At 36.5% G+C, this 18,492-nt stretch overlaps 1 protein-coding gene across 1 annotated transcript in view; it reads right to left on the bottom strand.

The window, feature by feature from the left end:
• The window catches only part of LOC150081979 (GTP-binding protein 8-like), a 105,656-nt gene that overhangs the window by 10,701 nt on the left and 76,463 nt on the right, over window positions 1-18,492 (bottom strand). Inside the window, exons 6-7 of the mRNA XM_090379875.1 lie at window positions 13,080-13,179; window positions 5,817-5,938 (exon numbers count right to left, since the gene is read on the bottom strand). Of these exons, the coding sequence (XP_090236001.1) occupies window positions 5,817-5,938; window positions 13,080-13,179 (222 nt within the window). The remainder of the gene's footprint in view (window positions 1-5,816; window positions 5,939-13,079; window positions 13,180-18,492) is intronic.

The raw sequence follows: 18,492 nt of genomic DNA, 5'->3' as shown, positions 1-18,492 counted from the left end.
TGTGTACATCTGATCACCCCCTTGGGTGAGCTCTAAGCTATTTCACTTTACGGCAAACCAGGAGACAACATTAAGCCAGCAACTAGATAAACAGCCCAACTGGAACTCCCAAACCAGAAGATTGTAATTTGTGCTGACTAAACTGCTGCTCTCAGTTATGGCAGAGCAACATGAAAAATCGTCGTGGGATTTACAAAGGCTGACACATGGAGGAATTTTTGGCCAACTCAAACCTTGTCATCATCAATTTGCCAAATAACCCTGTGGGAGGCCACCACTGAAGTCACCCTCGCCAGCTACCTACTTGATTGGAAAGTGGGAGAGGCGTGAACTTCAATGGGAAGACAGACCCAAGTCAGATAGCGACTAGATAGGACCTGATCAGCATTAACACAAAATCACAAACCTCATTATGGCGGCCTATAATATAGGAATTAGGAAGAAGAAGAACTCTATGCTCAGGGTGCTGTCCCTTGGTTGCACTTGGAGTTGCAGGCACTTAGACATGAGGTCAATCACAAAAGGAAGACATTCCAGTGGACCCAAAGGCCCTGGCTGAGGTGCTCTGGCAACAATATAGATGAGTGCGAAACGAATACACTGCTCTCATTCGGAAGAAAATTCAAATTATTATATTAGGGCCACCCGTAATCTCTTACATATACCCATATATGTATTATGACTGTAAATTGCATGTGTTCTCTGGTCAATTTGCCTGTTTTGCTGGATGAAAAAATCCGTTTCTGGAGGGAAAAAACCTTGCTATCTACGCCTGAGATGGACTAACTCAGTCACAGAGTGAAAAAAGCCCACTGTGCATCTTGGGGGACCTTGTTTTCACAGCGGGTAGCGTGGATCCTTGGGGAGAGTCTACAAAATGACTACCAACAAACTCCACAGGGGTAAAGTAATCCTAACAACTAAATTATCGGACGGCACACTGACAAGCTGGCAAAGTACAATAAATAATATCCTCGACTCTATTTTCAAACCCACCCAGCTCTGCCATGAAAATGAAGCATGCTCAACACAACAGACTAAACCTCCCTTCACTCTGGAAGAACTGGCTCTTGCAACTGCCAAGATTAAGAACCACAAAATGCCTGGACTGGACTTATTAGAGCCCAAAATAATAAAGAAAGTGGTAAAATACATCCCAGATCACATACTCCACCAAAAAATACACACCAGCCACTTCCCATCTGCCCGGAAAGAAGCCAATGTATGGCTCATCCTGAAAAACCCGAACAAGCCGGAGGACCAGGCAAACTCATACAAGCAAGCCTATAGCCCTGCAGAGATGGGAGGGGGGGGAAAATCCCGGTGCCGTGAGACAACTAACAAACTAACACAGGCCTATAGTCCTCTCAGTTTTGAGTAAACCTTTTGAGCACCTACTGTGTAACAGAATAGTCGCCCACTATAACAATGCAGGCCTACAATCACCAAATCAATACAGATTTAAAGAGGGCTTCTCCACTGTGGATGCACTGGAAAGCATCATCTCTGCTGCAAAAAACTCCACCAAAAAATATTTCCCGATGATCGCAATCGATTGTGCCAGGTCATTTGATTCACTTTGATCGCCAAGTGTTCTTGACAGACTCTGGACAGCCAACCTGCCACAGAACCTCTACTACTGCATCAAGGACTATCTCTAACAAAGAAGTATAACAGTTAAAGCACCATACATCTAGGCATCTTGAAAAGTCCACAGAGGATGCCCCCAGGGTTCAGTCCTGGAGTCCATCCCATGGAATATAGTACTAGACGCCTTTCTAACCACGAACCTACAAAATGTTACTTCCCAAGCATATGCAGATGATCTGGTTCTTACTCTGGCAGCAGACTCCAGACAACAATTAGAAAACAGCAAACAGAGCTCTTGTCACCCTGCAGGAATGGGTTGATCATAACGACTTACAGATCTTGTCTGCAAAAACTCCATACCACTAAAAGGGAAGCTCCATCCGACAAGACCACCACAAATAAAGATACAGAACAGGATTATCTGACTGTCCTCAGAACTTAAATATCTCAGCATTATATTGGATTAAAATCTCTCCTTTACTCCATATGTGACCTGCCTTACAAAGAATATTCGCAACTACGCTGCACTAGTAAATAAAATTTCACGAGATTGGGGCCTGAAAAAGCGTGCCCTCTCTCTCTCTCTTTACTATGGAGCTGTCTGTGCCTATTATCAGCTTTGGATCTGGAGTCTGGTTTCACAAAGCTATTACAGCTGTAAACAGGAGGAAACTGCCGACTGGGCTAGCCATGTGGGTAAAGCGCCTGCCTGGCAACCCAAAGGTTGCGGGTTCGAATTCCACCTCGGGCTTGGATCACAGTAAAATGCAAAAACTTTGTGAGGCACAGAAACCGATGTGCCAACAACTAACCAAAAAAAAAAAAAAAAAAAGGAGGAAACTAGAAACAATGCAAAGTGCCATCCTTCTTACCATTAAAAGGGCCTGTTGCACCTTCAGCACCCATGCTCTGCAGGTACTGGCTGGTGCACTTCCGATGGACTCTGAGGTTGTCAGACGTGGGCTGCTGCACAGTTTTTCCAAGGGGAGATCCATCACATGCCTCGGATTCACAACTGATCCTGCCAACAATACCAAGGTAGAGAAAAAGCGGCTGATACAACACGATGCAGTTTTGACAGTCAAGATGGACTAATTCTACTAAAGGAAATATCACTAAAAAATTCATCCCTGAAATTTCCAGAACTTACCCAGAGTTACCTTAGTGGTTCTCCCCTGGCCTGTATTTCTCGTTCCTACATACTGGCCATGGATCAATCAAAGGAAAATTGGAAGCGCTGGGTATCATTGACGATCAACTATGCCATTGCGGCTCCCCTGAAAACTGGGACCATCTTATGTACAATTATGAAATCTATGAGGATATATGATGTACTCTACTTATAAGGATACACTATCTTCAAAAAACATTGAGCACCAAGTACTGGAAAACAAAGACTATATTGCCTTCACCGCTTCGCACATGACCTGTTTGAGAAGAGGTAAACCCTGACTAGAACATAACATTTTAACAATCAGATGATTATTGGATCTACAAATCTAAACATCACTTGGACTTGACTCAAAGAAAATAACCTGAGCTTGACTCTACCTGTCAAATGGAGATGTACGCAGTGCTCCCTTGCACTGTCACTTTTGTTCCCTTTCCTCCTCTTTTGCCTGATGGAAGCATCTCACCCGGGGATAGCTTCACTGTCTTCCAAAAGGCTCACCTGACTCCCTCTTTTTCCCCCCTCAACTATATTTTCACTTTCCTACTCTCTCTCTCTTTTTTTTTTTTTTTTTTTTTTTTTTGTGGTCTCTGTCATGAAGCTCAGCCAACCATGGCAGAGACCAGCCAGAGATTTTGAGACTGCCTGGCTACCTCCCAGAGGTTAGAGTGGTGGGCAACATGGAGTTCCATCATGGACCTTGCAGCAAAAAGCCAGATAACAACACAACCCAACAGTACACTTCATAAAACAACACACTACTCACACTTCTGGCTTTCACAGAGTTCTGTTTTACTGCACAGAGTATAAAGCACAGCTGTGGGAAATCACTGGAGGCTCCCCACCAAACACTATGATGAACCCATATTTCATCACCCATAACAATTCTGGAGATGAAAGTTTCAGGATCCCTTCCATGAAGCTCTAAATTCTCTTCACAACATGATATTCTGAATTGCTTTTGCACAGGGGCCAGAAATCTGGGGACCCACCTTGCACTGACCTTACTCATCCCTAAATGTTCATGGAGGATGGTTATGACTGTTCCCTCAGATATGTCATATTCCCTAGAGACCTGGGACACCTTTAAACATGTCATTCACAGCACAAGGGTTTCCACAGCTTGGCACATTTCTGGAATGGTTGCTGTCACAGGCCTTTGTGGATGTGGATCATCTTTGATGGACTCTCTCAACCCCACTTGAATTGTTTTAACCACAATTTCACCTGGTACTCTGAAGGTGTACTGTTGCCATACACAGCCACCACCTTTCATGACTGGCCTTCGGCCCATTTCCTTCTTTGGTCAGAAACTTGATGACTGAATGATGCTCCAATTTCAGCAAATCCATAATTTGATACAGGTGTCTTCTTTCTTTTTGTTACAGCAGCACAACCTAAAAACATAATAGGATCAAAATTAGTACGATTCAAATTGAGATATGTAGGAACACGATAATTCATAAATCACTGAAATATAACTATGAGAAGTACTTTAGGTAGATAATTTGTTGAACACACTTCGTACTTCTCATAGAATAACTTTCTTTATGCAGAGCTATAATAGCACTTCTTTTTTAAAACACATGGTTCCTTATTCTATTCCATTCCATGTTTATCACAAAACTTGTACAAAACATACTTTCTGAATGACAGGTATTTGATTTTATAAGTTACAGCTCATACTCCTCAATTTATATTATTGCAAAACACCCTAAAATCACCTACGATCTGCTATAATATTGAAACAATACTCTCACTTTTTTGAATATTCTAGAATCGTTTACAATGTTCTACCACATTCAGGACTCTTCCACACCTTTCTGACGAGGTGAATATTTCAAAGTACCAGGTGACTATTCTTGATTCTAGAAATTTCTTAAATATTATTTAAGTTTTTTGATTTTTATACATAATCAAAATTATTTTAATAAAAACTGGTAAACACGTTGGTCTTATTTTAATAAAATCTTTGAAAATTAAGAAAAATGAAACGTGATTCCAAGCTTCTAGGCAGGAGGTATGTCATAAATGCAAATAGGATTGCACTCTAAATTTCTCAGTCTCAGCGTGCATCAAAGAAAATATTAACATTTATAGAAATTAAAAGCCTTTATGAAGATCACTGCATTAAATAAAGATTTAAGTACTTAAAGTACTTAAATCTTTATTCACATAATCACTGTGGATAACCCTCCAGTAAACATGGCCATACCCGTTGCAGTGGGAAATGCAATTTCCAAGGTACTATCAATTTTAAATTCTTCTATCAACACACCTCTGAAATCCCAAACTTTTTTTTTTTTGAAACCATATATTTTAAAATGTGTTTTTAAATAATTTTTAAAATGTTTGTTCAATAAATTTTAAAATTTAAATAAATTTTAAAAAAATTGTTCATTTGTTTAAAATTTTTTAAAATATTTGTTCATGTTTGAATTTGCCCTCCTTCTTTGGGCAGATGTAATTTGTTGCCAGGAGAATTAAAATGCATTGCTACTGCTCATGCCATTGAGAATAACAGATCATGGTACTTGTAAAAACGAAACTCTCATTCTTCATTACTGGCACTCAAAATGTTTAAGGTGGTGTGCATCAACTATTCAAGATGCTCCCAAAGCATGTGACAGTCGCATGCTGTCAGAACTGGACAGAAAAATTAAACTAATTTTAAATTCATATTTTTAATAATCACATACATTAGATTTAATGTAAGTGTGTTATTTTATTTATGGTCAAAAATCTTTATTAACAAAACAATTACTGATGGAACTCGAAAGGAATCACAGTAATCAAGGGATACTAAAACTGACATTAATGTCACTGGTAGGTAATTTATTATTTACATTTTATAGCTACCTTAGCATTCTTTGACATATCTTGGCTTTAGCAGGGTTAACAACACTAAAATAATAATGAAACAAATATGGCCAAATCATTACCTAGGATAAAATGGGTATTTACTGCAAATAACAATATTTAGTAGTACAATACTTATACCAATATGCCAATAGGTTTTATTATATACAATCCAAAACAAAAGACCATTACTTACCTTACCATAAAAGGCTGAGGAAAACAATGTGTTGACATAAACTTATCTCTCAGCTGTTGCAAATAAAGTAAATTACGTAGCCTCTGAGAGGGAATGGCCATGTCAATTTTTGTCATGACAAGCTGTAAAATAAGTATTATTATTATTTCAACTGTTTTTCTTTCTTTCTTTTTTTTTTTTTTTAGCTCACTTAAGATAATATTAATGGAAAAAGAATGTCTGCAAACCCTAAAACTATGAACATTTCATATAATTGAAGTTCTGCTTAAGAGAATATAACTATTCCAAAAGAACAATTTTAATCAATTAATGTCAGAATAAAGTAGTATTCTGCAACAACTAATTTATTTATGAAGTAAAAACAAATTCTCTGTGGAATACAATAGGGCTGTCCAACTTCAAATCGGGGACACACATAGGCCACATTATAATTTTTTTTTCTCAATATATCGATGCAAATAGCTTACCTGCAATGATATGCAGCGTAAGCACACGAATAAGAATTATACTCATAAGGTTCAAAACCATTTATTTAAATTTAATATAGTGTAATGATATTAACTAAAATTAGAAAAATTTAATGAATTTGCTTCTGACAAAAAAGTTATTTACTAGATGTCATGAAATCAACTGGAAAATTACCACTTTTTAAGCACTTTTTGTAATGTGTTCAACAAGGTTCACTATTTCTCTTCTGTCTCTTTTAAAGAGGAGAGCATTAAGAGACATTTGGGGAAATGGGAGAATACTCTCTAATGCTGCTCAAAACCAATGAGAGTCTCATATGGTTCCTGAAAGCCAGCAGTTGGATAGAACTGGATTAAAAGATAAAGGAATAAAACAAATCAGATCAGAACTACAGAATGACAAATGGTCACAAAAAGTCTGTTTGCACAGATTTTATATTTAAAATGAAGTTCAACATGGATTTTATATGTTTTGACCTTTATTTTGGAATCATTAATAACACAATTGTTCAAAAATAATAAACTAGAAAATACAGTCTCAATTAATTAAAGCACTACCAATTCCTGGTTTTGTACTGTGGAAGTTGAAACACCCTCCTCTAGCCTACCTATTAGAATTAGAGGGACAGACTGGTGCTAGTACTTTTCTCCTCTTTATAATACTGTCAATCTTCATTTTTTATCCAGAGTCAATTCCCATTCCTTACCATACACTTAAGTGGACGCTTCTAACCATCCTTACTTTCACATGCCAAAACCCTCTATTACAAACCCAGCATGCCTGAATATTCATCTTTATTAACAGAGTACTGCCCTCTATAAAAGTTATTTTGCAGATTATGCCATAGCCGCTTTTTTCTGTCTTATTTTACTACTTTTTGGTTTGTTATTCCCTACCCTATGTTTACCTACAATACACAACTACTGTCTTATTTCCATATACATACAATTCCTTTATGTTAATACATTTAATTAACTAATCCAAAATAAATTAATAATTGTTAAAGTATTTGTTCTTTTTGAAAAAGAATGAATACTTTATAAGGATACCATTTTAAAATCCTTATACTTTATAAGGATACAGTTTTAAAATACGATTTTGCTAAAATTGAGATACCTTCTCCAATTTTAGTTTATCTCACAACTGAATACACACTATACACAAAAGTCAAACAAAATAACCAAGCTTCAGCAAACATCAACATATCATAATCTAGACTAGAACAAATATCTCCAATGTATTCTTCAGACTTTACCTCACTACGATGTAAGGTGAAAGCTGAAGGATACAGTGGTGAGCTATAGTGGGCTCGCAAGAGCCCATTGTTATTTTTTTGAAAATTTGCAAGCCCACTGTTGAGATGATTTTGCAAATAAAATCCTGAATGCAATTATTGAGTATCCAGAGACGTAACTACGGTGGGGCGAGAGGGGCCCATTCCCAGCATTTTAATGGTGCAATCGATCGGTTATGTATTTTAAAATTGCTTCATTTTTGATTTAATTACAGTCCGACCTCTATTTAATGAACTTTTTTGATTCCCCTTGGTAATTACATTTAAACTAGTTTCCATTGAATGAAGAAAATTTCCATGTAACGAACAGATTAGGAGAGACAACTGTGTATGCATTGTTCTCACCTTTAGGAAATTTAGGTAATTAGAAAATGCAAATTAAGGGTGAAAGGGATTACCGTTTCACAATGTTAGTGGTGTCCGTAAAACCTAAGTAGTCACATACCGAGAAGTTGTGCTAGTCAATATGCTTTCCATTATAGCCTCCGGTCAACCTTTGTCATGGTTCCCCTTTACTCCGACAAACGGGCATATGTTTTTCGGAGAATTGTTATTTGGTTATTTGGTTTTTTTTTAGGAGCATTAGCAACTAAGGCCATATTGCTCCGGGGATATGCAGTGGTCATTCCCTGACCTTTCCGCATCCTACATATTTGGTGGTCATGGGCTCGAACCCTGGTCTAATCAAGAAGCATGTGCTATGCACTGCTGCTCCTACCCACCTGGCTACGGAGGCGTTTTCGGAGAAGTGAGTGATCCACACCTTCCAGTAAATTTCTCTTGTCTGTGTTTACATGGTCACAGTAGCTGAATATCCGTGTGACTCCAACATTTTGCACAGTATTCAAAGAACTAGTGACAATAGCAACATAGAGTGGGGGATTGAGGCAACTAGATATTATATAAACTTTACGAAGATGAAATGTTGGCAGATTTTGAAACTTTGTCGAGCCTTTCACTGTGTAGAAAATGTTCTAAAATATAATGGCATACAGGCAATAATTAAAAAAAAACAAAAAACTATCACCAATCTCCAAAAAACTAGCACAAATTAAGGATGATTGCTAAAGAACTTGATGTGGAAACTATAAAGATCGACCGTGTTTTCGGGCCACGATGAGCAGCTTATAGCTTACGGACGGCAATTGTGGGGTGGAGGAATTATCCCGCTTTGTGCAAACATTTTGAACCAGAAGTTAAATATTTGGGATTATTAAATCGACTTTTAAATTTGGAATTTCTTAACCATTTAGCACTAATGATTGACATCCCAGGAGCTTTACAGAATCATAATGGTAAAAGCATATAAATTAATTATTCAAACTATCAGTGCTATTGCTAATTTGAAAAATTCTGAAGGAAATTATGAAGTTAAAATTGAGAGCATGTTGAAGTGGAAAGAATTTGAAGGAATCAAAATCGAAAGTAAAAAAAATTACCTCGTGACAAGTTATTAAATGCATTGTTTTATCCTTAAAGGATTAGTTATTAATGCAACAGGGTAATTTTAAATTAAATAAAGAAAATAATGATACCATTGAAAGAAATTTTAAACATACGCTACCCGAAATCATGGAATATGAAATAACTTTCATCTTGGTGGCAAGACAGTGAAAACCAAATAAGAAATTTAAAGTTTTCTGATAAAATATGAAATAAAAATTAATGATTTTAGAAATTTTGTCAAAGACAGTTTATCTTTAAAATCGAGTGAAATTACCTTTTCAATTAAGAAAGCTAGAAAATATCTTTGAAACCATTGTGATTAGCACTGGCGAAGCTGAGTGAGCTTTCAACATAATGAATAATATTGTGACAATTAAACACACTGCAGATTATGATGACCATACAAATAAATGGAAAACCATTGCTTCAATTTGATCCGGATCGTTACGTCAAATCATTCCTCTGTAATCATCGCTCAGCTATTGAGCAAAGAAGAAGATTGACAACAAATATTAATAAAGAAGTAAATTCTATATGGCAATTTTTAGAATAAATTTTTCTTGAATATTTGTGAAATAATTTTTTTTTCATGTAATCTGTGATATTTTGTGTACTCTTTCTAGAAAGTTTGTTTTTTATGTAATATTTGTTTTTATATTGTGGAATGTTTTGTGATAGTTTTTGTTATTTGTGATATGGGAAATATTTCATGTTATTTTTTATTTGCAATATTAAGGGTTTCCACCAAGAGTTATTCCAGCTTTATCAGTCCACACAACATGTAAATCAGGCCATAAACACATACTTGGAGATCATTAATAGCAATTTTTAAAATTTTTTTCCCAAACATCACACATTCTGATAATAAAAATTCAAACTAAACATACAAATTTTACAGATTTCATAAGGAAATAAGATGATCTCTGAAACTGAAAATTTGGAACTTTTCCCTCCCACTCTTCATTCTTCTAACCACCATCAAAATCAGAAAGCTTTTTAATCTACTATACATTGGAGAATTGACCTTGGAAGAAAAACCTAAAACATGACTACAAAACAGAACAGTACACACAAACATATCCAAACTGTGATTACAAAGCCCACAAATCAGAATGATGCACTAGCAACTGATTTACTTAGATTCCCTAGAGTTTTTCAGTACAAAGAGATTGTATTCTATAATGGTGCTTTAAAGTTATCATAATGCTATTCACATACTCACCACTCAGATTGCCTCACCCAACAAAAGTGCATGGATTGATCTGAAAATTTGAATGTATAACTTTGAAATTTATGGACACATGCATCTTTAAATACAAGACTGCAAGAAATTCATTAGAACAATTTTAATGGGGAAAGAAAGATGTTACAAATGATAATGGGGAGGAGGTTAAGTTTGGCTGATATTTCAAGAGCTGCCTCACTCCCTCTTTTGAGGCTTAGCTTAATTTTAAGTGAAGGCTTTGTATCTATAGATGCTGCAGATTCTATACTAACATATAATGGAATGACTGAGTCTAGAATGTCAGGAAAATCCCCCTTCCCTATGATATTTTATGACACTTTCCTTTCTCCATTAAAATCAGTCTAATGAATTTCTATACACTCTTGTATTTTCTTTTAAGATATTTCTTCTGCAGAAGTACTGTCCTTCATGCATTACATATTCCATGGATGTAATTATTATCTACAACAGCATGTCAAGCTGATATAGATACTAAATCATCTAGCTGATTTAATAATTTTGCTCCTCATGTTGTGTTCCTATCCATTTTCTCCACTAGTAGAACATCCAATAACAGACGAAAGATCCCACATAAGGAGGAGAGGCTGAACAAGTCAAAACTGGCAATATCAAAATTACAGATGACTATTTACAGTAAAGCTTTATTAATTTTAAGTTACAGATCAAAATACATCTGTTTCGATTTAAATGGGTTCAAATTACACATACAAGTTCAGAAAATGTTGGTATTAATTAATCAACAAAAATTTCTATCCACTCTTATTTAATGCTGTGCAGAATTTTGTTACTCTCATTTAAAATAAACATTTGCGAATATCTATTTTATGGTTAATAGGTTAATTTCATCACTACAAGAAAGACAGCAATTGCACTATGAGGAAATTCAGTAAATTTCTCACACATGATAACAAGATTTGCTAAGTTTTGTTTTTGCTGCCATTACACGGGTCAATAAGTTTAAGAACTCCAGTGAATATTACATGCTCTGCATATAATACTGTCTTAATTATGTAATATAATATGTAAATAGAAAGGCAATGATTAATCATCTCACTGTTACTGAACTTTATATTATGTATTTATTACAAGATGTTTAATTATTTGTGTTGACCACTGGCTGCGACTATTTCGGCTGTGATAGGTACTATTTAGGGCTTATAATACCGAGATTCCGGGATTCCAAATACTGGTCATTTTTTTCGGGTATCAAATCCTGGTATTAATACAAAAATACCGGTTTTTCAGTACTAATTTAAAAAATAATTATCCATGATTTATTCACATAAAGGTTGTAAAAATCAATGACAATAAATCATTAATACCGCTGAATTTGCAAATGAGGGATTGTTATACGCAGTACAAATGCAACAGAAATCTGAAAACGTCATGAAACTGTAAGACATAAAATTTTACAAATATACACTGGTGTGCAAAACTTAAGGACCAACACTATTTCTAAAGGTTACAACCACAAAATCAAACAAAACAGCCTGTGGCAATTTGCATAACTGAGGCCATTCAGTAGAAAGTTGGTGCACATGCAAAAATTTGAATCGTGATGAGAGGGCTCACATAAACAGATAAAAGCAGCAGTTCAGCAGTTATGTGCAAATTACCGAATGGTGAGCACAACTGTTACAGAAGTTTGATTGGTTTCATACAATGCTACAGACAACAAAATAGCCAGTAGATAACATCTGAATGACTTTACCTGAGGTCAAATAACTGGGAAGCTCGAAGTGCAAGGAGTGTGGCTGCAGAGTTCAGTATCACCCATAGCATCGTCTCACATGCATGGGCGATACTGAACTCTACAGAACGACAGGTACAGCTGTTCGAAGGACCAGTGGTGGTCGTCTACAAAAAACAACGCCCAATGATGACTGCTATACACTCCTACAGGCCAAGAGGGACCGACACCAGACAGCGGGATCCATTGCAAACCAGATGCACAGGACGCAGGATATTGCGGTTTACCGTGGCCAGGTGACTCCACAAAGGTGGACTGTTTGCCCAATGGCCAGGACGCTGTGCCCCTTTAACACCTGCCCATCAAAGACACCGTTTACAGTGGTGCATCGAACACAAGGACTGAACAGCAGCGCAATGGGGTAAGATACTCTTTACTGATGAGAGTAGATTCAGTCAGCAGCAATTCTGGATGTGAGCAAATCTGGCAAGAGATTGGCACACGGTACCATTCCACAAACATCACTGATAGGGATCGATATGGCAGTCGAAGTGTTCTCGTCTGGGGAAGCGTGATCTTGGATGGATGTACACAACTCCAGATATTGGAAGGGGGTACTGTAACTGGTGCACGCTACTGTACTAAGGTAATCCTTCTCCATGTGCATCTGTTCTGAGGTGCCATTGGCCCCGAGTTCGTGTTTATGGATGATATTGTCACACCCAGGTGATGGCTGGTGGCAAACAGGCCTGACACCCACAACACACGCACACTACAGAACATTCATTAACACTGCATATACATTCATTAACCATACATATACATTCATTAACCACACATCAGGCCAGTTTTACAGAGTTTCTGTATTTAATCACAGCGACACTAGGTGTATATGGACATTAGTCTTCCCCTAAACCTGTACAGATGCACTAAAGACTATCTCAATAATACAGTTATCATGGTAAGGACTAGGTAGTATGCATGTATACTACCGAGTATGCATGTCCAAAATTTTTATTCTCTTGTGGATCTCTCAGAAATGTTTCTTAACATTAACTCTTAATATAACACATACAGATCTGAAATCTTAATTTGAGGAAACAAAATGTGAAAACTTACTCCATAAGGAATTTTAAATTCTTCTAACATCTCTAAAGCAACTTCATCCCATTTCTGAAAGCCCACTTTTCCATCAATTAAAAGGAATGTTCTTTTAAGACTAAAACAGTAAGATAAGAAACAATATAAAACAGTAACATAAGAAACAATATAAAACAGTAACAAAAGAAACAATATTAATGTATAAAATAATAATATATTTCTGAGGTATATGTAAACAGAAAATGTATTTCACTAATCTACTGAAATATAATAAAAGGAAAAATTAAATAGAAATTTAGGAGATGCAATTCATTTTTCAGAAATTTATTTCAACAAAAATGAATTAATGGGTGCACGTTTAAACATTTACAGAAAGAAATAGGCTACATGAATAACCAAAGTATACAAATATAAGTTTATTATTGGTGACTCATTATTCTAGCTTAAAGAACAAGGATTAAAAGAAATAAATCAAATAGAATATATAAATATATTCTATATTTATATCACCACTGCTGAGTTATAAATATAACTCAGCAGTGGTGCCATCCCTGATTGTAGAAAACACAATGAAGAGATTATCCCAGGGGATTACATCTGATGAGTATGGGATTGGCATACCCAGAGTCCTGAGCTGGATATCACATCATTCTTCTCTTTCTTGGTGATTCCTTCTACTTTTGACTTTTGTTTTCTCTCTCTCTCAGAAATTTTTTTGGCTGGTGCATCATAAGCCACAGGCTTCCTTGTACCATATGGCTAATAATAATTATAATATGGGAACACCAACTCCATTTTTATTTCTGAAAACTTTTTTTTTTTTTTTTAATTTACTTGCAGTATACTAATGCTTATCCTTTTCCTAGAGAATTTAAATACTCATTAAATGCATTGTTTTTATGAAAATTTAAAAAACTTAAAAATTTTATGCTTTTTTACACTTGATTTTTTATTGAAAATAAGAACCTGCTATTAATTCTGTTGTGGAAAAAAAAATCATAAATATAAAATATAAACATGAAACTATTAGTCTTCCATTTTCAAATTTATAAAACTATTAGTGCACAAAAATTCAAACTAATGGCCTTGTTAAATAAATAGATAAATAAATAATAATAACAAGAAACCGTTTTATGTAATAAAAAAAAAAAAAAAACACAACGATTACCTAACTTCTCTGGTAACAGCAACAATCATCCAGTGAGAAATACTTGTTTACATTACAGTGAAACTGAAAATAGCAGCATGAAGCAAAAAAAAAAAAAAAAAAATTGTAACAAAAATAGTGGTGCCTCATCTATCATAACTTCACTTATCACTTAATAACTACATGTAAACAACACATATCACTTCCAAAGTTATTCACGTAAATACTGTATGTATATATCAGGAAGATAGATATGTGGCCAATAATCTCTAACTGGCAATTAACACATAACAGATATTTCACAGGTGGGCCTGTGAGACTGTGCCACCACTGCTAGGTTTACACCAAGCAGTGGTGGCACAAAGTTACACCAAGCAACTGTAACTTTGCATGGAGTTGCAAAGGTGCGAACTGGAGTACAAAACCATCATTTTAAAGTGCTTTATAAAAGTTAAGTAGAATTTACCAGAAAAGTAGCTCAAACATGCTAATAAAAAATTCATACTGGAACAGTCTTCTTTATTCTACATTCAATGAAAGTAAGAAAAATCCAAATTAAAAGCAAGGAAAACTGCCATTTACTTCTCTAAAAAAAACTTGTTGCTTCTGAAATAAACTACAAATACTCCATAAAAAATAGCAATGCTATTAAGTAAAATGCATCTATATGAGTAAATTTAGCACAACAAATGTGTGACAAATTTTATAATATCAGAATTGTGAAATCTTTTAATACAGAACTGGCCTTTAGCCAGAATGGCATTATAGAATATTTTTTCCAAATTAATAATAATAATAATTGGTAACTAATGCACATCACATAATGACAGATAATCATGCACCATTATGAAACAAACTGTATTTTGAAGTCATTGCTTTACTATACATATATATTAAAAGAATTTCTTCTCCCATCTTCCACCTTATCTTGTGTAATTCCACAGTATTGGCTATTGAGATTTCAGTATTCTGGACCCCCCCCCCCACTTTTTAATACTACTTATAAAAAAAAAAAAAAAACACTGAAGATAAATGGTGTTAAAAGATACAGCTTTATTAGAAGAAATCCAACATAAACATGTACAGAAGGTGATCATTTAATTCGCGGACTGGTGCAAGATTTTATGTTTACCGAGCAAACGTTCCATAACTGCCACAAGAAGTTGTTGCTTTTGTTAATTGGTTTTGAGGAGTATTTGCAACTAAGGCCATATTGCTCCGGGGATATGTGATGGTCATTCTCTGATCTTTCCGCATCCTCCGTATTTGGTGGTTACTGGCTTGAACCCTGGTCTAATCAAGAAGCGTGTGTTGTTGTTGTTATTTGGTTTTTAGGAGCATTAGCAACTAAGGCCATATTGTTCCGGGAATATGCGGTGGTCATTCCCTGACCTTTCCGCATCCTCCGTATTTGGTGGTGACGGGCTCGAACCCCGATCTAATCAAGAAGCATGTGCTATGCACTGCTGCTCCTTCCCACCTGGCTACGGAGGAGCCCAAGAAAGGTGTGCTATGCACACCACTAGAAATGCTCTTCCTGATCACTACTGAGTAGACTGTGTGCACATGCCAGTACTTGTCGAGCTAGTGTTGCGTGAAGACAGTTTTTTAGCTGCATGTCACTGATGATCGTTTTGAAGCAAGTATCACATCAGACATACAGATTAAACAGCAATATGTGATTGTGTCAGATGGGACTTAAAGGCATCGGAAACAGTTAAAGAGATGAATGAAGCATATGGTATTGAGTGTATTGGTAGGATGGCCATATTTAAATGGCACAGGAGACTAAGTGAAGGCTGTGAGTCTGTTGCAGAGGACCACACAACCTAGTCAGCCTTCCTTCTCAACAACTCCTTGGCAAATCACAAAAGTCCAGGAAATCTCCAATGAAGACAGGCAAATTACACTTTGTGAATTAGCTGTTAGAGTGTCCATTTCATATACTAGTACTCACAACATTGTGAAAGATCACCTCAAAATGTTGCAAATCTGTTCCTGCTGGATTCCACACAATTTGACTCCAGAACAAAAACAGCAAAGAGGAGACTTGTGCAAAGAAATGATTGATCGTTTTGAAACACAAGGTCTAAACTTCTTAAATTGAATAGTGACTTGTGATGATACTTGGATTTTTCACTATGATCCAGAGACAAAACAAAAGTCAAGGGAGTGGAAGCATTCTGATTCACCAAGACAGCGGACAAACAAATGGTCCTTGTGTTTTTTGACATAAAAGGCATTCTTGTTACACATTTTGTGCCTCGTGGAACAACTATGAATAAGGAAGCATACTCTGAGGTTCTCCGAGTCAAACTTCATGCCAATTGTTAGAAACATCAAGAACTTTCTGGTAAAGTGGTTTCTCCATTAAGACAATGCCAAGCTCCATACGGTAAATATTGTGCAGCCAGCAATCAATGTCATAGGTGCCGAGGATCTGCCAAATTCCCCTTATTCACCAGAATTAACCCTGTGTGATTTCTTCCTGTTTTTATTAGCATTAGCATTAGTAGAGGCATTTGATGCAAGAAAGCAAGCTTATGCAGCATCAGCCAAAAAAAAAAAAAAAAGAAAAAAAAAACCCACTTCCACTTCACCCCTCTGTTTGTTCAAAATACCTGTCCAGCTGAGCCTTAAACTTATTTAGACTATCAACCTCCAGCACAAGGGATGGAAGTCTGTTCCACCAACCAACCACCCGCTGGCTAAAGGCAAATTTCCGCACGTCTATCCTACATCTGTCTTTCCTCAATTTGAATTTATGCCCTCTGAGGTGATTTTTCTGAGCTAGAGGAAGAATCCCATCAGCATTGAGCATGCTTAAACCATTCAAGGCTTTATACACCTCTATCAGATCACCTCGCTGGTGCCTAGTCTCCAGACACTGTAATTTGCAAAACTTAAGCCTTTCTTCGTAAGAGCACCCCTTTGTTCCATTCACTAATCTTGTTGCCCTTCTCTGTACTCGTTCCAGCAGCTCTACATCCTTCTTGAAATGAGGCCTCCAGACCTGTATACAGTACTCTAGGTGTGGCCTGACCATCGCCTTATACAATGGAATAATCACCTCCTTATCCCTGCTGGAAAAATTCCTGTATATCATTGACAATACTCCATGAGCTACTCTTGCAGCCCGTCTGCACTGCTCAGAGAACTTCATATCTGCCTGCACAACCACCCCCAAGTCCCTTTCATTCTCTACCACTGTCAGTGTAGTACAACAGAGTTTATACGTTGCTCTGGGGTTGCTGTTTCCCATGTGTAGTACTTTACATTTGTCAATGTTAAACTTCATTTGCCACCTCTCAGCCCATCTGCTCAACCTATCCAGATCCTGTTGCAGCAGCATAGTGTCAGTAGTGTCCTCGACAACCCTGCCAACCTTTGTATCGTCTGCAAACTTGGACATTAAGCCCGATATACCATCATCAATATCATTTATAAATACAGAAAACAATAATGGACCCAACACTGAGCCCTGAGGGACTCCACTAATAACATCAGTCCACGATGAGCAGTGTCCATTGATTACCACTCTCTGTCTTCTCCCCCTCAACCACCCCTTTATCCATAGCAGCATTTTGCCTCCAATGCCACACTGCTCCAATTTGTGTAGCAGTCTTCCATGTGCAACAGTATCAAAAGCCTTTCTAAGATCCAAGTATATAATATCAAAGTTATTCCCTGCATCCAGTTCTTTTGTGACTGCATCATAGTATCCAATCAAGTTGGTCAGGCAAGACTTCCCCTTAACAAAACCATGCTGTGTCTGAGCTATAACTGAAGTCTTGTCTAAATGATCCTGCAGTGCTTCTTTAACCAGTGCCTCCATTAATTTTCCTGGAACAGAAGTTAAGCTCACAGGTCTATAATTACTTGTGTCAACCTTTGATCCTCCTTTGTGAATTGGGGTCACATTTGCACATTTCCATTTTATGTCTGAAGAACGCTCTGAAAGGCAAGCATTTCGCAGTCTTTTGTAAAATGGCTTGCAAGAAGCATTTAATGCATAGGTATGATGGTGATGAAAGTGAGTAAAGTTCAAGGGAGAGTATTTCGAGGAGAAGAAATTCACAGAAGATTCAGATGATGACAATTAAGATAAGATCTTTCACCAGTCCATGAATTAAATGATCACCCCCTCATAACATAACTGTCAGAACTTGTGAAAAATAGTTTCTACACCTATTGTTTTCAGGTGAAATGCATTGTTTGTAACTGCCTTGTTATCTGCATCAAAAAGACATTCATAAAGTCTTATCTGACACAAATGAACTGAGT

The sequence above is a fragment of the Mastigoproctus giganteus genome, chromosome 8 (assembly GCF_048544385.1).
Source record: "Mastigoproctus giganteus isolate SK-2022 chromosome 8, ASM4854438v1, whole genome shotgun sequence".
In the NCBI taxonomy this organism is placed as follows: domain Eukaryota; kingdom Metazoa; phylum Arthropoda; class Arachnida; order Uropygi; family Thelyphonidae; genus Mastigoproctus; species Mastigoproctus giganteus.
This window is presented reverse-complemented; position numbering and strand designations above follow the sequence as displayed.